This window comes from Ostrea edulis, chromosome 2 (assembly GCF_947568905.1).
Source record: "Ostrea edulis chromosome 2, xbOstEdul1.1, whole genome shotgun sequence".
NCBI classification, from domain to species: Eukaryota; Metazoa; Mollusca; class Bivalvia; order Ostreida; family Ostreidae; genus Ostrea; species Ostrea edulis.
Genome location: NC_079165.1, coordinates 63,233,896 through 63,261,754, shown reverse-complemented (window position 1 = coordinate 63,261,754; position 27,859 = coordinate 63,233,896). Strand labels below are relative to the sequence as shown.

Sequence of the window (27,859 nt, the reverse complement as noted above, 5' to 3'; positions counted from 1 at the left end):
TCCTCCGACTCTTACCCCCGCTTTTATATTTGACATGTGCGGGGGAGAGTCAGAGCGGACTCCATATTGAAAAGTGGGAATTCAGCGACACCAGCTGGTGTCGCTGCTTTACCTACCTCTTACAACTTTATTTCGCGGACCCATCTTCCAAGACGCGAGGATTCAGTTATCGGAAGATTATTCTACAAATACATCATGATTAATACGATGCTATCGCCGTTTAAACGATGGAATTTTGTGTTTATATGTGCTGACGTCATGCGCAAAGAAATCAAATGGCGAGGCGGCGACCTAATTCAAGCAAGTGATGCTCCATTTGTCGGTGTTAGGGCCGTTTAAACGGCGATAGCATCGTATTAATCATGATGTATTTGTAGAATAATCTTCCGATAACTGAATCCTCACGTCTTGGAAGATGGGTCCGCGAAATAAAGTTGTAAGAGGTAGGTAAATCAGCGACACCAGCTGGTGTCGCTGAATTCCCACTTTTCAATATGGAGTCCGCTCTGACTCTCCCCCGCACATGTCAAATATAAAAGCGGGGGTAAGAGTCAGAGGAATCTCGGATTAAGGAATCGGCAATTGCCGACTCCTGTGATCAAAGCCAGTTTGTGAGAAACTAGTGAAAAATCATATTTTCCTTTTATGTCAATACTTGTGTATTTTATTGCTGTAGCTAATAAATTATGACCATAAATTGCATACAATCCATACATATACTGGTGCACAAAACATTGTTCTGAGCAGGTGCCCCTAGCTTTCTCCAGGTTGGGAACACTTCCCCTCTAGTGAGATATTCTCGCAAAAACGCAACTATCCCAGCTTTCTATGAAGAGTAAATATATATCCGTACAACCGAGAAAAACATCTGTGGAGAACATTAGAATTAGAAAAAGTGCTTAGATATCCGATACTTCTGCAAATATATTAATCAAAACAAAAATACTTACAATGTGCATTGGATTTCAGAATTCTTTCTGTTTACGCAGCAACATTGATATGAAATTTCTTCGCTGTGTTGTCAATTTTATAGAGACAATTCGAGTCATGCTGATGAGTGTGTGTCACACTTATTCAGCATAATTGCATGGAATTTGCTATTATTTTCACTAAAGACATCAAAACACCTGTTTATGGTAATGTTTATTTTCTCACTAAAGAGAGCTAGATAAATGTGTTTTAGCAAGAAGATCTTGCTATAGGGAAAGTGTTCCCAACCTGTTCCCACTTTGATTTTCTCTTCTTTGGGCTAAATTCACACCACCCAATCCCAGAGCGGGGATTTAGATGCTCTGCGCAATCAAGAACTCTTGTCTGCCCTTTTTAAAAATCTACCTTTAATTCATATGGGGCTATCCATCTTCCCTCTCAACTAGCTACAAACCTTAATTTTGCAGGACCATGTAGGTTTTCATCTGAATTTCTTCAGCAACTGCCCACATGTCTTGCTTTTGTATTTGCACTCATCTATATGCTAGGAATCATGGTGACACCTACTTGTTGCATATCATTTTTAGCTCACCTGAACCGAAGGTTCAAGTGAGCTATTCTGATCACATTTTGTCCGGCGTCCGTCTGTCCGTAAACTTTTCACATTTTTGACTTCTTCTCCAGAACCACTGGGCCAATTTCAACCTAACTTGGCCAAAAGCATCCTTGGGTGAAGGGCTTTCAAGTTTGTTCAAATGAAGGGCCATGTCCCTTTCAAAGGGGAGATAATCACAAAAATGCAAAAATAGGGTGGGGTCATTTAAAAATCTTCTCAAGAACCACTGGGCCAGAAGAGGTGAAATTTACCTGAAAGCTTCCTGACATATTGCAGATTCAAGTTTGTTCAAATCATGGCCCTTGGTGGTAGGATGGGGCCACAAGGGGGGATCAAAGTTTTACATACAAATATATAGGGAAAAACTTTAAAAATCTTCTTCTCAAGAACCACTAAGCCAGAAAAGCTGATATTTACATGAAAGCTTCCTGACATAATGCAGATTCAAATTTGTTCAAATCATGGGCCCCTTGGGTTGGATGGGGCCACAAAAGGGGATCAAAGTTTTACATACAAATATATAGGAAAAATCTTTAAAAATCTTCTTCTCAAGAACCACTGAGCCAGAAAAGCTGATTTTTACATGAAAACTTTCTGACATAGTGCAGATTCAAGTTTGTTCAAATCATGGCCCCCGGGGATAAGATGGGGCCCCAAGGGGTGGATCAAAGTTTTACACACAAATATATAGGGAAAAACTTTAAAAATATTCTTCTCAAGAACCACTAAGCCAGAAAAGCTGATATTTACATGAAAGCTTCCTGACATAATGCAGATTCAAGTTTGTTCAAATCATGGGCCCCAGGGGTTGGATGGGGCCACAATAGGGGATCAAAGTTTTACATACAAATATATAGGAAAAATCTTTAAAAATCTTCTTCTCAAGAACCACTGAGTCAGAAAAGCTGATTTTTACATGAAAACTTCCTGACATAGTGCAGATTCAAGTTTGTTCAAATCATGGCCCCCGGGGATAGGATGGGGCCACAAAGGGGGATCAAAGTTTTGCACACAAATATATAGGGAAAAAACTTTAAAAATATTCTTCTCAAGAACCACTAAGCCAGAAAAGCTGAGATTTACATGAAAGCTTCCAGACATAATGCAGATTCAAGTTTGTTCAAATCATGGGCTCCAGGGGTTGGATGGGGCCACAATAGGGGATCAAAGTTTTACATACAAATATATAGGAAAAATCTTCTTCTCAAGAACCACTGAGCCAGAAAAGCTGAGTTTTACATGAAAACTTTCTGACATAGTGCAGATTCAAGTTTGTTCAAATCATGGCCCCCGGGGGTAGGATGGGGCCCCAAGGGGTGGATCAAAGTTTTACATACAAATATATAGTTAAATCTTTTTCTCAATAACCACTGAGTAAGAAAAGCTGATATTTACAAGAAAACTTTCTGACATAGTGGAGATTCAAGTTTGTTCAAATCATGGCCCCCGGGGGGGTAGGATGGGGCCACAAGTGAGGGGGGGGGGGGGGGGGCGGGGTCAAAGTTTTACATACAAATATAGGAAAAAGCTTTAAAAATCTTCTTCTCAAGAACCATTGGGCCAAAGAAGTTGACATTTACATGAAAGCTTTCTGACATAGTGTAGATTCAAGTTTGCAAAGGGTAGTTTGGGCCATAATAGGGACTAAGGTTTTTCATGCAAATATATATGGAAAGTCTTCAGATATGGGCCAAGGTGACTCAGGTGAGCGATGTGGCCCATGGGCCTCTTGTTTCCCATTAACTTGACATGTATCCTAAAATTATTTAACACAGTTTTACAAATGTAATAGCACTTCAAATATGAGGAATTTCCATTTTTTAAGAAAGTTGACGGGGCCTATTATAGTGCCAAATTATATACCCTGTTACCTATTCTAAATGAGTGAACCTTACTAAGTTACAGACCTTTCTTTCACCACTCGCTTCTTAATTTTCACCCTCATAACCCTGATTAACAAGAGAAGTGGGTGGCGAGAGAAATTTAAGGTCTGTATCCAAGTTGCAGATCTCGGACGTCTAGGATATGTGCACTGTGTCGGGCAGACTTTAATTTCCAACCTTGTGTATGGGCTACAATTGTTTATTATTGAGGATCAGGTGGATGCATGCAGATGTCATTGAGATCTTTAGATGAAATTACTCATGGAATAAATCAGCCCATCAAATATCAATGACTTAATTTCTAACTATAAGGTTCATAGGCCAAATGATTTTGAAATATTAAAGAAATTGTCTCACAACCTGACAGAAGCTTAAATTTTTCAAATTTTACTTTTCCATTTTCATTGTTTACAATGCTTAGATACTATTTCTAATGGTCAACCAAATTTTAATATTGGTTTTTTGAGTTACGAGTGAGACACGCCTACAGCGCACTTACAATTCCGTGTTAATTGTAAACAAGGCTCGTGCCATGTTTTGTTTACATATAGATTGCTCAATAGAAAAAAGCATGTTTAAAACAAAAAGAGATGTGCTAAACACTAGAAACTATTTAAATGTGTTCCGAATTAACTTGTAAATTGAAAAAGCTGCTTTAAACAAACTTTTTCTAGTATATTTAACCTATGTAAACAAAAACATGGCACGAGCCTTGTTTACATAACAAAGAATTTAATATGGAGCGCCAAATTAACATAAACTCAAATAATTGAAGATATCTTCAATTATTTGAAGATATCATCAATTCAATTATTGCTCTCTTTAATTGAATTAATGCGCGCATTAAATCAATTATTGCTCTCATCAAATAAATTAATGCGTGCTTCAATTCAATTATTGCTCTCATCAATTGAGTTAATGCGCGCATCAATTGAATTAATGAGAGCAATAATTGATTTAATGCGCGCATTAATTCAATTATTGCTCTCTTCAATTCAATTGATGCTCGCATTAATTCAATTAATGAGAGCAATAATAGATTTGATGTGCGCATTAATTCAATTATTGCTCTCTTCAATTCATTTGAAGAGAGCATCAATTTAGTAGAAATATTGCTCGCAATAATTAATTTAGAGCTCGGTATAAATAATTTGATGATCTCTTTAATTCAATTGAAGATATCTTTAAATCATTTACAATGCTTTTGTATAAGGAATTAATGCGCGCATCAATTCTTTTAAAGAGAGCAACAATTCAATTAAAGATATCATTAATTCAATTGTGGATATGTTGAATTGAAGATATCTTTAATTATATAGTTGCTCTCTCTAAAAGAATTATTGCTCTCTTCCAATGAATTAAAGATATCATTAATTCAATTGAAGAGAGCAATAATTGAATTAATGCGCGCATTAAATCAATTATTGCTCTCATCAAATGAATTAATGCGCGCATCAATTCAATTATTGCTCTCATCAATAGATTTAATGCGCGCATTATATCAATTATTGCTCTCTTCAATTGAATTGTAACACGCATCAATTCAATTGTTGATATCATTAATTCATTTGAAGAGATCATTAATTCAATTAAAGCGTGCATCAAATCAGCTGAAGAATTAATGCTCTCATCAATTCAGAATTGAAGATATCATTAATTATTTGAAGAGATCTTTAATTCAATTGTTGCGCGCATCAAATGAATTGATGATATCTTCAAATAATTGAAGATATCTTCAATTATTTGAGTTTATGTTAATTTGGCGCTCCATAATTTAATGAGCTCTATCTCCCATGTACCTTGACAACTGACATTCAAATTTTTGCTGACCATTAGAGATATCATGGTTTAGCATTCTAAACATTAAAAATGGAAAAATAATTTTTGAAAATTTTCAGCTCAAATCGTGTTCATGCCCCTTTAATGAAATCTATCGGTCCCAAAGTTTAACTATCAAAAATACTTACCGGTATAAGAATATTATACTCCAATTTTTTATCATCGAAACTTCTCATGGAAATCTACCAGTCCAAGGTTAACCATGAAAATTGCTTATGATACATGGAAATATACCAGTCCATGTTATGACTTCTAAAAAAATAGAAATCTACTAGGCCATTTAAAATATTCTAGTAAATCTACCAGTCCAATTTAAGGTTTGACCACCAAACATGACCCTTTGAAACCAATCAAAAATTCCCAATGAAATCTACCAGTCTCAAGTATTGACCACTAAAAATACCCTCAGAAATGTACCAGTACTCAGCTAGGATATATAATCTGCTTTGATCACTGAAAATTCCCTCGGACTTGTATACAGATTGAGTGACGGTACACTTTATTGTTCTAGTAAATTATCAAAATGAACAGTATAAATAAAAAGGTTTTGCAAATTTTAGTAGATAAGAGAATTTTTTTCATTTACTACACATCTTAGCATAGGAAGATGGACATTCTTTGTAGGTCATACAACCCGAAGATTAAGGGAGCTAGCCTATTGAATTTGATTTAACTTTAATTCAAGCCTTAAATTACAACAATTTGGTTTATACATCTCTCAAGTACATACATGTTATATAATTGATATAATTTCAATCTTCTTTCAAGATGTCTAGATGTTGTGAAAATATCTGCCCTACACAAAGTTTGAAACATTTGGTCTTTGTTGCACACTGATAAATCCTTGGTACAATACTATATAGAAGAAGCGTTTTGATTGTAAAATGATGCTTTTCTATCAGTATAGCTAGACTATGGCAAAGCGGGTTCTTGTCACAGGCGCATCAGGCCTCTTTGGAAGAGCTATCTACAAGGAATTCTTGTCTGATAACTCTTGGGAGACACTTGGTCTGGCTTTCAGCCGAGCGAAGGAAAGTTTAAAGAAACTAGACATCACTGATGAAAATCAAGTCAAGGAAGTCATCAACACTTTCAGAGTTTGTTTCCAAATATCTCTCTCTCTCTCTCTCTCTCTCTATCATGTCTATTTAAAATATGGCATTTCAACATACATCCATAATGATATAAATAATTATAATTTCAAAGTTTGCATAATTTCTCCCCGTAGCCCTCGGTAATAATCCACAGTGCTGCTGAGAGGAAGCCCGATGCAGTGGAAAACGACCCTGATGGAACAAAGAAGCTCAATCTCTCCGCTACAGATTACATTTGTCAGGCTGCAAGTAAGTACACATAAGAAAGAATTATCATATTACACTTTTAATATTCGACATTCCCAATTAATCTTTCTGACAAATTTCAGCAAAAGTGTGTTTTTTAAACTCTGTGCCCTAGAGTGCAACCACATTCAATGAATGACCTTATCTCAAATTTCATTGTGATAAATTTCACGTGTTTTTAAAAAGATAGTATATAGTTTATTTTGGTGATTTTTTTTCTTCAAATCATCTTATTCCTTTAATATTATAAAAAAGATGAATGAATGAAATTTAAATTCAGGGGATAAATTTGAAGATGACCTTTACTATCCTATAAGAGTATGAATGTAGAAAATACATGGCCTGGAAAATTACATGTGACTGTCATGATGCACACCATATACCAGTACTTGTAGTAAATAGCTCCATGTAACAAAAGATCAATTGTGTTTTAGAATCCATTGGTGCCTGGGTTCTGTACATCAGCACTGATTATGTGTTTGATGGGAAATCCCCTCCATATGATGAAGATGCAAAACCAAATCCCCTCAACAAGTATGGACAGAGTAAACTAGAGGGTGAAAAAATTACATTGGAAGCTTCTCCAGGTAAGTAACTGTCATTCTTGCTAGTAGTATGCTAAATAGCTTTCATTTCCAAAACATACTATTATTAAAACTGATGGATATAAAAATTAATCTTGATAACTATTATAAACAAAATACAAAACCTTTAGTATACAAGAGGCCCATGGGCCTAGAATCGCTCCTCTGATACATTGTAGAACTGGCAAAAATTCTCACTAACCAAGATTCATCAATTAACAAAGTTTGATGATGCTAAGTCAAATAGTACCTGAAAATTTAAATGTAACTGTCCAAAAGTAGGTCACAGTGACCTACTTTTGGTCGACACACTGAAGACTCAAGATGCATCAACTGACAAGTCAAATAGTATTCAAATATAGCTGTCAAATTCCAAAAGAAGGCCACAGTGACCTTTTTGGTCAACACACTCCAAAGACTCAAGATGCATCAACTGACAAAGTTTGATAATTGAAGTCAAATAGTATATGAAATATTAAAATATAGCCATCAAATTCCAAAAGTAGGTCACGGTGACCTACTTTTTGGTCAACAAACTAGGAAGACTCAAGATGAATCAACTGACAAAGTTTGGTGATCCTAGCTTTCATAGTGTCCAAAATATGCATCTAAAATTGAAAATGTGAAATTTGAATGTCTGCAAAATTCAAAAAGTAGGTCACTGTGACCTACTTTTTTATGAATATGTTTTGAGGCCTCTAGACGCATCAACTTACAAGGTTTGATGATTCTAAACCTCTCGGTATCTGAAATAACAACCTAAAATGTATTCATAAATGATTAGCCATAAAATTCAGAAAGTAGGTCATGGTGACATACTTTTCACATGATGCAGTTCAACGTCCCATGATCCATCAACTGACAACTTTTGATGATCATAGGCTCAAAAGTGTCCAAGATATGCATCAAAATCCATTTAATAAAAATTACCTGCGAAATTCAAAACGTAGGTCACCATGACCTACTTTTGAGACAACATGATATTAGGTCCTAAGATGCATCAACTGACAAAATTTGATGATCCTAGTCCTTATACTAAGCAAAATATCAAAGTTTTAACAAAACAAAATTTAAGGTCAACTTTGAAGTGACCTTGAGACCACACCCTTTGCCCCAGGATGATGCCTTGAACAATTTTTTATCTACAACCTATCCTAATCCTTATGCATAAGTTTTGTGATAATTTGCCCAGTGGTTCTTGAGAAGAAGATTTTTTAGCAACCACTACTTTTGTTTGCATTTTCCTAATTATCTCCCCTTGTTAAAGGGTCAAAACCCTAGTTTTAGTACAAATGGAAGCCCTTGGGCCAAGGATACCCTGTGACAAATTTGACAAAAATTGACCAAGGGGTTCTTGAGATATAGCCATTTTTCCAAAAAGTTGACGCACACCGCACATGGCCATATGATTAGCTCTTTGAGCCTTTGGCTCAGAAGAGCTAAAAATGCAGTAACTGAAATGTTTTTCCTGTAAAAGGAACACTGACTGAACATCCACACAACTACTGAGAGAATTGAGTTAACGTATTCCACCCTCCTGTGATGTAAATTTCGCAAGGTCAATGATTTAATAAGAGAAACTTCAAACGTACTGTGCGACTACATATGCCAGAAGTGGTGTAAATCAAACGTGGATTCTAAAGAACTTTTAGTAAATCTAAAATCGTAAAACTTTTCTCAAATCAACAACATCAAACCCTATGACTTTTCAACTCTTTACACCACAATTCCTCATGATAAATTAAAAACTAGACTTTTTGACATCATAGATAGTTACTTCTTCAACAAAAATGGAAAACGCAAATATTCCTATCTAGTGATAAGTCATCCAAAAAATTACTTTGTTAAACACCACTCTGATTCCACACACAAGTACTCTGAATTTGAAATAAAAAATATGTTGGAGTTCCTCATTGACAATATCTTTGTCATCTTTGGTGATCAGGTCTTCCAACAGTGTTTTTATATTCTTTTGAAGTAGAATTTATTCAAAAACTTCTACCCGAGAAAGAAAAAATCTCTTGCTGTGGCCTTCCATTCGACATTTAGATATATCGACGATGTACAGTAAAATATCTGTATCTCGAATATGGTTTATCTCGAATACCCCGCTTGAGTCGAAGTTGACCGCCGGTCCCAGCCGTTTTCCCTATATAACTGATTAAAAAAACTTCTGATATTTCAAACACGGTAATCTCGAATACTCCGCTTATGTCGAAGTATTTTCAAGGTCCCATACCCCAAATTCACCTGGTTTATCTCGAAGTGCAGTAAATTTTCCGCTCTGCTTACCATACCTGGCGTCGTTAAGTCACACATTCACACCCGCGGCTACATCAATTATAATTAATGACCGCTAATCCACGCTCCCTTTTTCCGAGTAGACCCAGGTCGCCAAAAAATGGTTCAACAGCTTTGATAATTAGTGAAGCCTTCCAACATTACGGCTAAAGTCCACCGCCAATCATGAACTGACACACCCGATTCCAGGGATGGTGTTTTGAATGGCACACACTATATCATTAACATGTGGGTTAGATAAACGCACAAAATCGTCAAAGTGCGCTTGAAGGTAATGCTCTTATTAACGATAATGCATTTAATAATACACGCTCCCTCATTAAAACTAGTACAGAAAAAACACGAAAATTTATTTAATAAACATTTAAAAGTTGTTTTTTTAAATCCCTCTTTTTTGTTTCTTACATGATAGCTTCTTTCATTACAACGCAATAACTACATGCTAGTCAAGCCTGGGCATCAGTAAACTTTAAGTAAGCATACAGACACGATCATCTTAATTTTGAAACACATTGTGAATTCAATTGGATGTTAATATATTTAATAAAGTGCACCGCCACGGCACATGATACGCCCGTCACATATTGTTAACATGAACATATCACCATGAAGAGATAGGTATGCATGGAACCAAATGTCAACCTTCCTTTAAGAATCTTACCCACTTTATGGCCTCATGTGACATTGCTTCAAATATTGATAATGTAAGCTTAATGATTTTTAAAAGGATATAAAAACATTTTCCCAAATGTTTTCAATGAAATGATTAAAGTGCAAGATAGCCCTTTATCCAAGCAAACAACTTACAATAAATGGGAGTACTCAAAAAGGTTGATTTATTCAACATATAAAAAAATACATATATCAGTATCTGCCTTTGTCAAATCTTCAAGTATAAAAGTAAAATATGCATGGTGATGTCAATATAAATAAATATAGATTAAAAACGGTTATTTCAAACACTGGTGCATCTCCTATGGTGTAGTTATTAATTAGAAAAAAATAATACATCATATATTTCTCAACTGGTTGTGTTAGACTTGAGAAATGCACATCTGCAGCTTTGCTCATTGTATTTTAAGGAATGAAGAACAATGCACAGCGTATTAAAACATCAAACATTAGTCATTATGTTTATTCTTAGACTGTAAAACTGTCATCTTAGTGAGACATGACAATCTGCACCTTGTTGTTGAGATATAAAATAAAAATATATTTTACAATATCATATTAATTCTTAAACTTTATACCAAATTAACTTTCAAAGTAATGGCTACCAATTAGAACTGTTCTAAAATTTGACAGATCAATTAGAAGGCCAGATTCCTCTGCCCAATTCCCGATTGCAAGAGATATAGATAGCACCTCCTTGATCAGATTGCTGTAACAGAAATCTTCTAAACTCATTAATTAATCTGTAATTTGACAGAATGCAATTTTTCTGTTAGCAAAATGCCTCCTGAATTGCTTGATAATTACACCCATGGGACAAGGGAAATTTCTCTTGTTACTGACACAAAAGAAATAATTTGTTTGTTATATACTGCTGTATAGTACAGTGTATATAATGAAGAATGTGTAGTTTCTTGAATTAACATTTTTTAATATGGTTATTGCAATACTATTTCATCTGTTCAGATTTACACAAATGCCCAATCTGCAGCTTTGTTCATTGTATATCTTTTTTCTGAACAATGCCACAGCCATAACAAAACATCAAAATACTAATCATTAAAATAGGCCTTTATACATATTGCAACCATTTGTTGTCTTAGTGAGAAATGATACTCTGCATATAGGTTGCTGAGAAAAAAAATTAAAAATTATATAGTACAATGTCAAATTAATTTTGAAAATAAAGACTAACCACAACAAACAAATTCACTTTCAAATAATTTCTGGTATATCTGCAATTAAGAGGCTAAGATCTCTCTGCCCAATTCCCTAGAGATAAAGATAACACCTGCTTGATCATGTTGATCAGAGATGCTCTACACAAAACTCATTAATTAGTCTTGTCAAAATGCCCTTTGCATGCTACTCCCATGGGACAAGTGGAATTTCTCATGTTATTGTTAGAAACAAAGGAAACATTACATAGGCTAAAAAAAGCTGTACAGTATATCATTAAAAAAATATGTGTTTTCTTGATGTAACATTTTTGAATGAGGTTTTCTACAAAACTCTTATATGAGTAGGGATTGTACCAATTATAACATACTTTTTTCAAAAAATCACTTCAACTAAATGTCACAGTGACCTTAAAGTACAGTGCGACACACCTTCTACCTAAGATGCATAAGTTGACCAAGTTTCATGATTCTAGATCAAATAGTTTTCAAGTTATGAGCCGGACAGGGTTTTACCATATTTGGCCATATCTTCTTAATTAAAAGTCACAGCGACCTGGTTTTAATGTGCGACACACCTTCTACCCAAGATGTATCAACTGACAAAGTTTGATTATTCTAGGCCTTATAGTATTTAAGTTATGAGCCGGACACGAAAAAGCTAACAGACGGACGGACATGAAGGCCATAACATAATACGGCCCGTCTTAAGACGGGCGTATAAAAACGAAATGTTTGTCTTTGAAATTCCACAATATTAATTCATCAACTTGCATTAAACTATAAGAAACCACAACAGGGTTGTTGTTTATATTGCAAATCCCATAATATGCATAAAATATCCTCCTTCAAAAAATATCCAAGATCGATTTTGGATATCTCGAACCCCCGGATATCTCGAAGTTTTTTCGACGTTCCTCGGACTTCGAGATAGAGATATTTTACTGTATTATCTAAATAATTTTCATTCATATGTCGATTCAATATATCCCAGTGAACTTGAAATATAAAACACCACAGAGTCATCCACTTTTACTTCATACTTAAATATTTTATTGGAAGTAGATATTAACGGCAAACTAACAACTCGACTTCAAAACAAAAGGGATGATTTTAACTTCTCTATCGTCAACTTCGCATATTTATGTAGCAATATTCCATTATCACCTGCATATGGTGTTTATATCTCTCAACTGATTCAATAGGCAAGAGCTTGTTCTGCGTATAGTCAGTTTTTAAATCAAAGTAGGCTACTGATGGACAAACAAGTTGATGGTACAGGGGTTCCCAGTCGCGTAAAAAAATCAGCATTTTGCAAATTCTATGGTCGTTATAACGATCTAATTTGCCAATACAACCTATCATTGGGTGAAATGCTGTCTGACGCGTTTCATGCCGGTTGTTAGGCCATTCATGGCACACTGATTTTGACTATGAATAAGTCTGTTTACCTGATCAAGATATAGGACTCACGGCAGGTGTGACTGGTCGACAGGGGTTGCTTACTCCTCCTAGGCACCGGATCCCACCTCTGGTATATCCAGGGGTCCGTGTTTGCCTAACTCTCTATTTTGTATTGCTTATAGGAGTTGAGATTGATCACTGTTCATTATCTTTGCCTTTCATGCATGACAGGAACATAAATTTTGTTGGAGTATTTTTCAATAATTATTGTAAAAAAAATTGTCAACCATAAAATATTTCAAAAGTCCAAGTTATATATGAATAATCAATTATATGTTTCAAAATATTGAATCCAAGGGCAATTACTCTGTTTTCATTAAATTACTTATCAAGTCCATTAATGTGATAGATTTCCTCTATTTTTCACAAATTTTTTAAAGAAACTGTTTCATGAAATTGTTATGAATACTATTATATTGTTTTAACCAGTTTTTGTGAAATTTTGATAATGCTGTTAAAGGAAAATTGCAATTTCCTAATTTTGATAACATATGTATTTGTGTGCTAATTGATAAAAAAAAAATCAATACCGCAACATACTTATCTTATCATTTTCATTTGTTACTAAGATATATTATTTGAAGAATCAACAATAAAATGTAAGATTGAACCTATAATTCTAGAGGGTGGAATTTCCTTAATATAAAATAAAAATATATTATTGCAGAGAACTCAGTTTTACGAGTGCCAATCTTGTATGGAGATATAGAGTACATTGCAGAGAGTGCTGTTACAATTCTGTTTGAGAAGATTGTAAAAGGGTCTGAATTGATTGCATCTGATTATGAAAAGAGATACCCCACTCACTGTGATGACATAGCTTATGTTATTAGACAACTAGCAGATAGGAGGCTTCAGGTTAGTTCACACAATACAACCAAAGATCCAGCACCAACCAGCAGCCCTTCATGTTTCATATTGTATGAAGTTAAAAATTTTGTGAACTTGTTATTGCATTTAAATCTAAGTTTTTGCATTCTTATTTGTACCTATTTATACTTTGAAATTTTTAACAAAGTTCCCAAATAAAATTCAACATATCTTCCTGGAAACTGATTTTTTGTCACATCAGTCATAAAATTGTTGGCACTAATCTCATTTGATCAGAGTAACTGTAAAGTTTGGCCGTTGATGCTCCTTGCTCTTTTTATTTCAATACTGCCTTTGTCAATCCCCTGTCATGCATGTATGCCCATTTCACATAAATTTTTTAAACACTCTCATTCACAGGATCCAGAAAAAGTTCATGGAGTTTTCCACTGGTCATCTAATGAAGAAATGACAAAATATGACATGTCTATTGCCATGGCATCAGCCTTTTCCCTGAGTACAGAAAACATTAAAGCAGACAGGACTCCCTCTAAGGGAGCTCCCCGACCCTATAACACACACTTATCCTGCAAGAAGATGGAAGCTCTAGTCTCTGGGAGGCAAACACCATTTTCTGAGGGAATAAAGACAGTCTTGCAGCCATATTTTAATAAGTAGATAGGAATATTGCTGTTTAAAATAAATGCATTTAACTTAAATGAGTGCTGACGTAGTTTTAATGGCTTACTCTGCTGTTCTTTGATATTTTAGTATTGTGGGCTTCAAAATGTAAACTGTCAATGTATAATATGCAATGAAAACAAATATAATAGTGTTTTGAATTCTATATTACAAGTATCTATGATGAACACTTTTTGGGGAACAGTCTATGGTAATATACAATAAAACATTACAAACTCAGTTGTTTCATTTGTTCAATAAACAACCGAAGAAGAAAAATTTTCACTTTGAAAGAATTAAAGTGAATGTGAGTTCTACCAGTATCTGAATTTTTCTCTTTCCATCTTTATAAAATGTTTGAGATTCATGTTGATGTCTTTTAACACACACATGACAATCAGCAACATCTCACTTTATATAGGCCAGCTGCATGAGTTCCAGACTGGTGAACTTGGGTGTTTTCACAACATAAGTGTCCTGCACAGGAGATCTGACTTTTATTCTGCGGAGGTGTGTGTCCCGCCCATTTTGATGATTTGAAAGCACAGCTATCTGAACCATAAATGTCCTGATTGGTTTATCATTGATGTCCTTCATGGGAACACACACCCAGCCGACTGGTTCACTGAGTTCTATTTGGTCTACTTCAATAAGGTCATTAAAGTGTGTGCCAGCTCTTAGTGAAATCCTGGAAATATACAGACACCGATGCTAAAAGTCATTGTATAACTTAAACAAACAAAAAATCACAGGAAATGTATTACTTTATATCCATGATTAACACACAAGGCAAGCATTAAGTGGCTTTGCAGTACAGTTTACAGTTGATGTACTCTAAGGTATAAAAGGTATATATTGTGTGGTGTTGATATGATAACAATATGACGTACCTATTTGGTGTGTAGCTTTCGTCAGCTTTGTAATCTGTGTAGATGCACACATCATGGATGGTGGTCTTTCGTCTGAATTGGATATTGACCAGGTGAGGTTGAGGTCCATCTGACTGCCAGTATGTGTCCACTGTATTGTCCAGGAGCTGATCTACTCCAAATCCTCCAAACAAATAATATGTAATTCAAATATATCTTGTACAGTGTATTTACATTCTGCTTAATGCATTTTTCAAACAAAATGTTTTAAAAATCGCTAAAACGCATCAAAGATGCAAATGACCGAGTTGCAGTTTGGAAAATTATGCATGCTTGTATTCACGAAGTAAAAACATGCACATATTTAATATAGTTTATAAGTATGAAGCTTTGAATAATGACCTTGACCTTTGGATTTCAAAAGCAACATGAATCTTGAATTTCATCAGGATTTGAAGTCTGAAAAACATGCACCAGTAGGTACATGTATAAAAGTTAGAGGCAAGCTCAAATCTACAGTATATAGTGAAAAAGAGACTTTGACCTTTTGACCTCAATATAAATAGGAACCTTCCCCTTTTGGATGTGATCAAAATATGCAAGTCTGACAAAGACGCACCAAGTAGTATAAAAGTTAGAGACCGGACAAGCTCAAATCTATGGCATTTAGTGACAAAGTGACCTTGACCTTTGGACCTAAAAATAGATAGGAACCTTCCTCTTTTGGATGTGATCATGTTATGTAAGTTTCACAAAGATGCCCCTAGTAGTATGAAAGTTAAGAGACCAGACATGCTCAAATATATGGCATTTAGTGACAAAGTGACCTTGAACTTTGACCTCAAAATAAATAGAAACCTTCCTCTTTTGGATGTGATCTTGTTATGTAAGTCTCACAAAGATGAACCAAAAAGTATGAATGTTAGAGACCGGACAAGCTAATTGTGGACGCCGCCCGACTGGACGCCCATCCTTCGCCAATTTAAAAGTCAAGATTTGCTAAGTAACTTGACTAAAAATAACAAAATACTTCTTTGAGTTAGATTGATCATTTATAGCTAACCTGGGCTATCTGATTATTAATGAACTTTCATTTGAACCCTATAGGATGTAGTTCCAGTAAGTCTCAGCCTGGTGGGTAAACAAGATATATGCTAAATCAAAATTTTATGTTTCTCCTTTGTAACCAACACAAAAATTATATAATACAAGACTCAAAGAAGTAAAATTTTCTTTCTCATTTTCTGAAATTTGACTCAAGTGTCAGATTTCAAATATTCCTTTCAGCCAAAAATATTTTGCCTAACTAGCTTCATAGACCAACCATTCAATTTTGTCAAATTGGTGTATAATCACATGGACAAAAAATTTGAATTTCAGTTTACTGACGATTTATATGCTAACGAGATACTCATGGGGCCATCATTAAAAATATTTTTGTTTGATGTCCTCTGACCCACATTTTTCAAGGTGGGTCGGTAGGTAGGTTTTTTTTTTAATGTCATTAAAGTTTCTAATATTTCCTTTTAAAATAAGGAGAATTTTATATTTTCAAGGGAACCAAAAAAAAAAAGAAGAAATTTTAAATTGCTGAAAAAAATGATCAGGTAGAAGCAAATTTGATGGGTCTGTCGGAATACATCAAACAAATTTTTATATTTGGCCTGGGCTACAATATTTATAAGAGTCATTTAGCTTACCTGCTAGTTTTGGATACAAACAGTATGATATTGGTTCTGCTCCGACTACAGAAGTCATGGTTTGAACAAAATTTAATCTACGGCATAAAGTACTTGCTTAATCATTAATGATGACATATTGTACCTTAATGGTTACTGAGAAAAAAAGGAAAGATTTTTCCTCCATGTACATTGAATTTCTGTGTTAAACTTCAAAACTTAATGCCCTGGCCCTGAGGATCGTGGTTTGCACAAAATCTGTGGGTTCTAAATTTTGTGGTTTAACAGATATCCTTTATTACACATAGAATTCTGCTTTATTTGTTCATGGAGAATTTAAATTTGTGGGTTTGATAACAGGCCTTCCAAAAGCTAGGTATTGTTGAAATGTGTCGTTACAAATATAAACCCCCTTCACTGAAGGATACATGTACTTTGTGCCATGGTTGGTTGAAATTGACCAAGTGGTTCTCATAACATTGCCAACATCACTGACAATGGACAAATACTAGCTTGAGCAAGTTAAATTCAAACCAGAAAGTTGCATGCATATAACAGTGTTGTACCTGGTTTACAAGAGGACAATGACCATACAGCCTGATTTCCAACCTCACGAAGCCTTCCTTCCCTTTCTTCTTTCAAAATATCTATTTCTGGATTTGCGGCAACTTTTGTGGCCATGGTGCTGAAAATGTGATAAATGATAAGAACATCTCATCAAAAAACATCTTTACTATCCAAGGTTTCTGATATGCTAATGCGGCTACTCTTTACCATACCTAATGGAGTCTACCAATACTATTATAACTTTTTTTCTAGTAATATGATTGAACTAAATCTATTGAAGACCACCCTTACCAAAATATAAGCCCTCTGGCACACAGTTGCTGCAAATTTGCAGCAAGTTTGCCGCAACTAGTTGCGGCACATTTGCCGCAAGTATACTTTTCGTATGCAAATTTTTCCTCTGGCACACAGTTTGTGGCACAGTTGCGGCACACACTTGCTGCACACTTCTGGCACAGTGTGCGGCATATTTGCCGCAAGTATACTTTTCGTATGCAAATTTTTCCTCTGGCACACAGTTTGCAGCAAACTTGCGGCACACACTTGCTGCACACTTCTGGCACACAGTGTGCGGCATATTTGCCGCAAGTATACTTTTCGTATGCAAATTTTTCCTCTGGCACACAGTTTGCGGCAAACTTGCGGCACACTCTTGCTGCACACTTCTGGCACACAGTTTGCGACAAACTTGCGGCACACTTCTGGCACTGTCTGCTCGAAATTAAGGGATCCTATATAAACTGTCATATTACAAAACAAAAACACAATAATAATTCAATTAATATAATTTCAAGAACAATGACATATCAAGTAATTAACATATTCAAAAAAAGAGATTCAAAAACAGAAATGACCAGGTTCTTGTAAAATATGTTATCTATCATAGGAACAACAGTAGAAACATACTGGAAAAATGACAAATTAAAGGTAAAATTTTTCAACAAAAAAAGGAAAAAAAGAGAGAAGCATTTTTAAAATGTTACATGTGTATCTTCAATGTTTTTATAACATCTATAATGTACAGGGTTTGGAAAATGTTAAGTAAAAGCTGAGTTGGTTACATAAAGTACCATGCTTAAAAAATGACTAAGTTCAACTTCACCATGCACATGTAAATTTTTCAAAGAATGCCTGATCACTTCCGAAAAGACACATGCACATTTACAATGCTTCCATAACAGCTGTTCAAGGTCTGAAGGATGTCAAATAAATGCTGTAAGAGGAGTTGATTACAAAAAATAGGTACCAACTATTCAGGAAATGCTTTAAAAAAATGACAAAGTTCAACTAAATGTAATTTTTTTGAAAAAAGTCTGATCACTTTCAAAAAGACACATGCACATCTTCAATGTGTCCATAACTACTGTACAAAGTTTGAGGAATATCAATTTAGATGTGCACGAGTTGATCACACAAAATAGGTACCATCTATTCAAGAAATGCATAAAAAATAACAAGTTCAACTACACGTAATCTAAAAAAAAAGAAGTCTAGTCATTTTCAAAAAGACGCATGCACATCTTCAATGTGTTCATAACAACTGTACAAAGTTTAAGGAATGTCAAGTTAGAGGTGCATGAGGATTTGATTACACAAAATAGTTACCATCTATTCAAGAAATGCTTTAAAATGACTTAAGTTCAACTACATGTACATTTTTTTTTAAAAATGTCTGATCACTTTCAAAAACACATATGCACATCTTCAATGTATTCATAACAACTGTACACAGTTTGAGGAATGTCAAATTAGAGGTATACGAGGAGTTGATTACACAAAATAGATACTGTCGATTAAAGAAATGCTTAAAAAATGACGAAGTTTAACTACATGTAAAATTTTCAAAAAATGTCTGATCACTTTCAAAAAGGTACACGCACATCTTCAATGTATCCCTAACAACTGTACAAAGTTTGAGGAACATCAAGTGAGAGGTGTGAAAGGAGTTGATTACACAAAGTAGGTACTATTACAGGGACGCTATTGTCGCTTGCCCACCAGTCATTCAGCATTTTATAAACTGTTTGCACATTGTGCAACCCGACCAAAAATATAAAATATAATTATAACAAGATGTGAGAGAAAACTTAAAGAAACTGCAACAGCTTCTAATCCACAAATATTGCATTGTGCAATGTTAAAAAGTTCTCGGTGAAGTCCCACCCTGGCCATGAGAGTACATTTTATTTGGAAACTGCTTCATAAAGAATTTCTTTCAAGATCCAAGAGAAAAATATCAACCCACTGTGGCACTTTTCTGGCCTAAGGTCAGGTTGTGATTTAAATACATTTGTGAATTTTGGCCATTTTAGATCAATCAAGTCAAATGAAAGTTTTTAAAAAATAAAATCCTTATTAAACTAGCAAGTGCTATACAAATGATGCTATACATGCTAGAATTGTATATACAATTAAGACAAAGGAGTTGACATGATCTTAAGGACATGTAATTAAAAAGGAGGTCTATCATTTGCATAACATGACTATGTGCATTGTGCATCAATAACAGTTTTCAGCAACATTTGTAGACAAGAATGAAATATATTCAAAATTCACACATGTAAACTATGCACTTTTCCTCAGAAAAATCTGGAGACAATCTACATGAATTTTAAAGTCAGTACTGTGAAGGACTTTATATTCTGATAAATTAATACAGACTTGTGGGCACTTATTAGGGAGAACACTGTAAACATTTACACAAGTTTCTCCATCATAGATGAATGGGAGAATAATAGGACTATCTCCATGCTGTCTGCGCCTTAGAATCAAAAATATGATTGAATTCTGGACCTTCTTCTAATCTTCCACTTGTTCAGTACTTGGTCACATATTGTCCGCAACAACTCTACTGTCCCATCCATTTGTTGTGATAAACTGTAAATAGTTTTTCGGTTAAGACAGAGTGCCTTTACTCACAAATACATGTAGCAGTCTCATCAGATTCACTTGGCAAGTGTGTATAAATTGAAATGTCATTCTTTTTTTAAAACTAAATAACACTATGTAACTTCATTAGTGATTTATACACATTAATCCAGGCCTGCATGTTGGAACTCTCAGATATGGCAAGTTGAAGACAGCCTATCAACACACCATCACAACTTCTGTATCTTCACGACTATCATGAAATATATTCTGAAAAAGATATAAAATTGTAAATAATTACGAGATACCATTGGCCGTCATATATACATGTACAAGTTTGCAAGGCGTCTAACATAGGAGGAATCATTCAGGGGTGTGTACATGTAATTACCGTCGCCCGACACCTGGGGCCACCGATTTTCAAAGCCGAGAAATAATCAATGTTGCGTTATAGCCCATTGGGCTAATAAATGCAATATTTGATGTACAACTGTTAATATCATGCTGACCAGACTTTACGTACAAATTAACTTTATTGCCAAGACAAGATCTTCAATCCATTTTCATAACGAATATGCATTGACGGAGTGACAAAATTGAGATTCTGGAGGTCACATCCTTGATCATAATGCAGTTTAACTTTTCTAACTGGACATCTGGGTTCAAATCATAAGCATTTGAATAAAAAAAATAATCAACCATTCATTAAAAAACACCATTTACTGAATAAACTATTCAGTTTTGCAAATATAACCCGAGTAGAAAGTAAACAAAAAATAGCATAATTATTACAGAAATAGGCCTAATTATTTGTTTGTTTTTCGGCCTTTCCCCCTCTCTCTCCATTTTTTTTTTAAGTGCCTATATGGTCCTGTCCAAATGTAAAAGAAAAAAAAATCCGCGATGGCTACGATAATGCAACTAGAAGGAGTCTAATCTATTCTCATACAAAGGAAATTTAAAAAAAAAATAAATTCCACATAATTTCAAAGAATTGAATGAAGAATGTAAATTTATAAACGTAAACACTGACTTAAGATTTGACGCAACAACATACAATGAGCGATGGTCAGTTTCGTTTTGAACAATATATTAGAGAGTTTGTAACTATAAGATACACAGTAAATCACTTACTCAATGATTGGAAGATTCTCCTCAGAATATCTGCATCAACTCCTGTTCTCGATTCATGTTCAAGATGTTTACCGGTATAACATCATGGCGTCTGTTGATATCAACTTTCCCGCTCAGCATATAATATTGAGTGAATCCCACACCCGACGCATTGAACCCGATCTCTATTTGCGATGCATAGAGCCGTAAAGCCCCATGAAGAGCTACTTTGGTATACAGCTTAGATTATTCTAACTTAGTATCAATTAGCATTCCACAAACCAGAATAACGTACCTGGATAAATTATACGATATAAAGGTGAATTTTTACCACTCTCATTTGATTAATTTCAACTCACAAACCCAGTATCTGAATTGTAATCAATGTTCAGATATACATATATATAAAGAAAAGAAAAGAAATCTCTCTCTCTCTCTCTCTCTCTCTCTCTCTCTCTCTCCATTTATTTAGATATAGATATTTTTTCTTCACTTTTTTTTTCTAATTAGATTAAAATTCAGATACCTGTGCACTTACATCTTATTTTAAAGGGGCATTAGCTGTGAAAGTGATGACAACCATTTTCTTTTTTTCTTCTAAAAATCTCTCGATGATATTGAAATACATATTGATGACTAATAAGAACATTTATTTTTTATTATGTACAAAAACAAGAGAATTAACCCTAATAAAACTACGTTAGATAATCGCTTTTAATGTAAAGAAATATATACGAAAGATGTATTCACTGCACCCAAATCAAATCATTTCTCAAATAAAAACAAAAACAGCATTTACATTTTGCTGACAGCATGCAAAGGTAACTAGAGAATAATTATACTGTCTTGCAAGACAATAATATTCAATCACCAAAATCACATATTCATTTTCAAGAGGTTAAAAGGTGTTTGAAATAATTAAATACAAGTGTAATTATTACTTTAATATATAATAACTATTATAGGGCAACTTTCATTGAATTCAATATTTGGTGACAAAATGACCGCTAATTCCCATTAAGACAAGAAGATGGAAGGGGTACGCAAGAAATGTTGCATATATGTTCTATTATAGAAAATGTTGTGATGGATATATTGAAATGGCTCTTTTATTCTAAATATTCAAGAAAAGTCGTGAACTTTGGTGCCCTTGCTGTTTCAGTTCTAAAATTTTAAGAAAAAACTTGTGAACTTCTGGCACACGATTCTGAATACCAAAGAAAAAGTTGTGGTGCACTTCTGGCACACAGTTTTGATTCTGAATACCAAAGAAAAAGTTGTGGTGCACTTCTGGCACACAGTTTTGATTCTGAATACCAAAGAAAAAGTTGTGGTGCACTTCTGGCACACTGTTTCATTTAGGAAAAGTTGTGGTGCACTTCTGGCACACTGTGCCACTAGTGGCACACTGTGTGCTGCTAGTGGCACACTGTATGCCGCTAGCGGCATTAGCTGCACACTTCTGGCAAACAGCTCTGGCACACTGATTTGTTTGCCGCAAACTTGCAGCAAACTTGCGGCAAATTTGCAGCAAACTTTACATTTTGGTAAGGGCAGGCATATATCACAAAACTGATGTCAATGGTGATCTATACTCTTGGGATGATATTCTAGATTGTTCCAAATGATAAACAAGCATGCAAATGCTAGAATTTTGGTACATCTGTATTTCAATGATTCTCCATTTTATGAAAAGATCCTCTCATTCATAACTGTTCATTCCATTGTTAAACTGAATTCTCCTAATCAATTGTAAACAAATGTTCAGTGTAATGGGAATTTACACTCAGTCTGGTTCCTTTGTAAGTAGGCTGAAATATCTCATAGCATTAACAGTTTCAAATTTTCCACCACATATGTCAAATTAATGAGGAGAGCAGCATATCAGAAACTCCTGGCTAAAAATAGGAGGTATTAAGTATGTAAAACAAATTGTTGATACTGAGATGCCCCTCAATCTTCTAAAGAACTGTGAACAATATTATTGTTTCGCCGCCTACTTTCTGGTCAATTTTTAAAAGTTTCACTTTAAATGATTTTTTTATGTCAAAATAAATATCCATATGAATTTTCATAAAAGTTTATTTATTTGACAAAACATGGAAAGATAACTCTATAATTTGGAATGGAAAACGGAAAATATTTTTAACCCCCCCCCCCTCCCCCCACTGAAACACAAATTCCTTTTTGCAGGCATTATATAATAAATTGTCATTTACCAACTTTATACCAAAACGTTTGTTGTTTCAAGGTGGGAGGGGGGGGGGGGGGTGGAGGAGGAAAGAAACAAATATTTACAGACCAAAACAAAGCGAAAATGTTCACTCCATGATCAATTGCAAATGAGGATAAAGTGTGAGAAATGAAGATTAACCATTTTAAGTCAATAATATGAAGTATAAATTAAATGATTATTTAATCCTATCAATAAATTTTTAAAAACATATGACGTTTTAAGGCAAATGGTTTCAAGGAACATATTTTTCATTTTTCTACCCCTACTCAAAAAGAGTTGAAATTAAGAGCAATTAATTAACATTGGTATTAAAATTACTAATGAATTCTACTTTGCATTAAAATAAAATATTATTAGCAAAATTGCAAAGCTTTGTAACATTTTTACGAATTGAAAATGTAGACGGGAATCCAGAGTTAGCGCGAGTAGTTTTTCATTGATCATATTATAAGTCCATCAAATTTATGAAATAATCTCTTTGTAATAGAATACAAGCAGATAACTTGCAACCACAGGAAATTAATTATATTGCTTAGATTCGAATTTACTATTTTAAAAATGCAGCAAATACAACCGTTTGGAAAAGGTGATCAAGTAAGTCTGACAACCACATTTCTCCCTTCTTTTATGTCTTCTAACCTCGACAATGTACAAATCCACCCTGGATCTTTATGCCCTGGCAGGTACTCTCACCTGTCAGTTCCAGGAGCGGTTTAAGGCACCAAATGTAACTGAAAGGGAGAAATGCAATGGACCAAAATAACCCCAAATCTCTAGTCAGGTGTTTTACCAAATGAGCTATCTAGCATTGATGATCGAGCCTGTCTGACCACTACAAACTGATTATAGCAAGTGAAGCTTATGTCACGAAATAATGAGCTTGCTCCAATGATTACACATTTGAGTCATGTGATTTGCACTTCCTCAGCTGAAAAGTTATGAGTATCACCCATAGTGCTTCAGGAAAAATGTCACTGTCACTGCGGTATACTTCATGGACAACCCCATAGATAAAACAAATAAATAGCTTGGAAAGTACCACAATTATTTTTTGATTCCAAACAAGCTTTTTCATACCTTTGTACATTCTGTTGTTGATGAAAAATATGATCACATCTAATATGACGTCACAATGCACTGATTACATCAACCGCGTTATATTTCCTGCGTTAAATGAATACCTCAAGTCGTGCTGCAAGATATTAAGGGTCTTCGCTTGTCTCAACGGTCACACTTTAAAACATATTACGAACAATAAGCCAGGGGGCCATTATGCTCATTTGCATCATCTTTAGTTATACAAATTTTTGATCTCGGTGATATTTGTCCAGGCTGGATATTCGGTCCAACGTCTCTTCTTTCAGAATAGATGTCAGTCCAAATATCCAGCTTCAATGAATCTCGCCGAGATTAAAAAAAAATTCATCAGGTTGTCTTATAAATAAAGCCCTCTTGTGGCCCAAAGGGCTATGAGAGCAAAGCTCGAGATCTCCCTACAGGTATCAAATATACATGTACATGTTTAAAAGTAAAAGAAAACTTGATGAAAAAAAACAATATTACTATATGGAACTTGAAAATTTCGGTCAAAATGGTGTCAATTAGAATGCAAGCGTGAGGATATGTGTTTCGCCATTTTGAATCTCATCTACGCAAGTTCATGTCGTTTTGAGATGTTACAAAAAATCTACATAGGCATGTAAATCATATTTTCTCAATCATATTACCACTCCTCGATTGTACCAGTTAAACACCAACGCTGAATATGACATCACAATGCACTTTTTACATCAATTGCGTTATATTTCAAATATACAATCATCAATGAATAGGCGGATCAATTGACAAGATGTTTTAAAAGATGCTTTAGAAGTTGTCGTTCGGAACTCTTTTTTTTATCCTGATATGAATAAACATTTTACACACTAATACCATGGGCACTGGAAGTTATTATATAGTATGTACATACTATATATTTACATTAACTTTCAGTGCCCGTGACTAATATCAATAGACTGACCAATACCTTTCACTTCGCCCTAAAGGCATATTAGTAAAAATGTAAACCTAGTGTAAACCTGGTCTGTCCGGACTCATAACTTGAAACTAAAAAATCAATTAGGAGAACGGTTACATACATATAAAAATAGCACTACTCCGAATTTCCTCAATATACAAGACATGGTGCGTTAAAAGTACCATTATTCATGGCAAGTTTACAGAATATACATACCTTTTCAATGATTTGAACTTTGTTACATAACTTTTATTACGCTATAACTGTACTGTTTTGTCATAATAGTATTTTCTGACACAGTTATGGTTGTTTTGCCCAGAGAAATAAAACCGGAAGTGAAACTCAATTATTAGTTAAGCTGTACTCTGATTAAATCATTGTCTACAATCCTTGCGTTCTTTGATACAGCACGCTGTAAATGCTTTCTAATTGTTCAGTTAAATATACCTATAATTTTGTTACATTTGGCCGCGTTTAACTTTGAATATTTATTTTTTGCTTTCATCCATGTTTTAAATCGGGATCGATATTCCACAACTGAATTTGATAAGGTGGGCGGTAAATCTAGTACTGCCGACTCCCGATGGTCCCGGATTGCGATGTTTTAAAGATAATATTAAAACCGGCCAACAGAATTACTTCATACTTCTTGGGAACAATCTTTATGTCCAAATTGATTCACACAATTAAAAAAACCCAATAACAATAAGTATTAATTCTTAAACTTGAAATGTCACCTACTCAAAAGCGGTAAATCTAGTACTGTGTTATAAATACAAAAACCGAAAACGGTCACTTTTCATTCAATGCATGATTTAAAAAGATACTTCAAAACATAATTTAAAAAAGAAATCAAAGTACTTAAAGTACTCGTGGGAGTTGAACATTGTGGAAATTCAGTTAGAAAAGATAGTACTGGAAGGGTAGGGGGATAAATGACTGAATATTATTATGATTTTAGATACAAATCAACTGTTGTTGTTTTTCAAAGCGTTACAACAGCAAACATGAATAATGGAAGGCCCATGGGCCACAACGGTCCTCGAGTAACTGAAGTCGTGTTGTTGTTTTCTAGAATTTCACCCCTTTATATTCTCATGAAAAATGTGACCACATATTATGGCCCAAACATTCAAATCAATATGGTTATCAATGCCTTGCAGTTATGAAGAAGTTTTTCCCCTGTATATATACATTAAAGTTTAATCCTAGTTATAGCTAATTCTAAGGATTCATTACTTGAAAAGGTAGTCCAATATGCTAAACTGTCACCTGAGTATACTACAGTCCTGTAGAGGATCAATGGAATGGTAAATAATTTTATAATAACTCAAAATAAATGAAATGCAAAAAAATTAAAAATTGTCGGGCATCGAAAATGCACAAGCCGAGTTGCGCAAGGAATGGGCTTAGAGGGAACCGGCAGAAAAGTTTTCAAGAATTATCAAGCAGGGAGCAAAATTTTGCGTACATAAATTTCAGCCGACTTAAATCCTTTGTGACCTTGACCTTTAACCCTTGACCAAAATCAATAGGCTTCTTTGTCTCATCAAGGGCGATAATCCATCTAAGTTTAATTGAGATCCTATAATTTGTTAAAAAATTATAGTGCAGAAAACAAAATTTTCTCCAAATTTCAGTCTATTTATAGCCACTGTGACTTTGACCTTGTGACCCCGGAATCGATAGGCTTCTTGTCTTACTTAATCGATCTAAGTTTGATTGAGATCCTATAATTCGTTCAAGAGCTATGGTGCGGAAAACAAAATTTTCTCCAAATTTCAGTCTATTTATAGCCAGTGACCTTGACCTTTGACCTAGTCACCCCAGAATTGATAGGCTTCCTCATCTTACTGAGGGTAACAATCCATCTAAGTTTGAATGAGATCCTATAATTTGCTCAAGAGCTATGGTGCAGAAATGAAATGTTGATGCGTGCCCGCCTGCCCGCCCAAAGGCACTTCATCAGATCATAAGCCGAGTTCGACTTATCGCAACTCCGCTAAAAATGAAACACTAGTCAAATAATGTTATTTATTGCCAAGGTATTTGGGATATTATACTGTGGCTCAAACAGGGGGTGAATGAACCTGACAGTATGGAAAGCATATAGTGGAATCAGACTTGTGATGCTGGAAATCTATATATATAGTGATTAATAAACTATACATGTACAAGATCCATAACTATTTTTTTTTTCAGTTTGTGAGGG

General features: G+C 34.6%; 2 protein-coding genes across 7 annotated transcripts in view; one reads left to right on the top strand and one right to left on the bottom strand.

The window, feature by feature from the left end:
* LOC130046411 (methionine adenosyltransferase 2 subunit beta-like) overlaps positions 1 to 14,538 on the top strand; it is a 56,713-nt gene extending 42,175 nt beyond the window's left edge. For 3 of the 5 annotated variants that reach the window (XM_056156671.1, XM_056156669.1, XM_056156667.1), the window contains exons 2-6: positions 6,171 to 6,365; positions 6,497 to 6,611; positions 7,043 to 7,195; positions 13,475 to 13,665; positions 14,038 to 14,538. In XM_056156671.1, coding sequence (XP_056012646.1) covers positions 6,183 to 6,365; positions 6,497 to 6,611; positions 7,043 to 7,195; positions 13,475 to 13,665; positions 14,038 to 14,295 — 900 coding nt within the window. In that variant the 5' untranslated portion in view covers positions 6,171 to 6,182 and the 3' untranslated portion in view covers positions 14,296 to 14,538. Of the gene's footprint in view, positions 1 to 418; positions 444 to 6,170; positions 6,366 to 6,496; positions 6,612 to 7,042; positions 7,196 to 13,474; positions 13,666 to 14,037 lie in introns of those variants that run through there. The other 2 variants (XM_056156672.1, XM_056156670.1) reach the window with 2 other exon arrangements.
* Positions 14,448 to 26,186, bottom strand: LOC130052244 (anaphase-promoting complex subunit 10-like). 2 transcript variants are annotated; one of them, XM_056156673.1, is made up of 4 exons: positions 25,864 to 26,186; positions 17,413 to 17,531; positions 15,189 to 15,351; positions 14,448 to 14,986 (listed from the first exon to the last, which is right to left on the bottom strand). In XM_056156673.1, exons 2-4 carry the CDS (start codon positions 17,525 to 17,527, stop codon positions 14,707 to 14,709), a joined length of 558 nt encoding a protein of 185 aa, XP_056012648.1. In that variant the 5' UTR covers positions 17,528 to 17,531; positions 25,864 to 26,186; the 3' UTR covers positions 14,448 to 14,706. The 2 variants fall into 2 exon arrangements, with proteins under 2 accessions (XP_056012648.1, XP_056012649.1); XM_056156674.1 differs by having other exon boundaries at positions 26,095 to 26,186.
* Between the last annotated feature and the right edge of the window lie 1,673 nt (positions 26,187 to 27,859).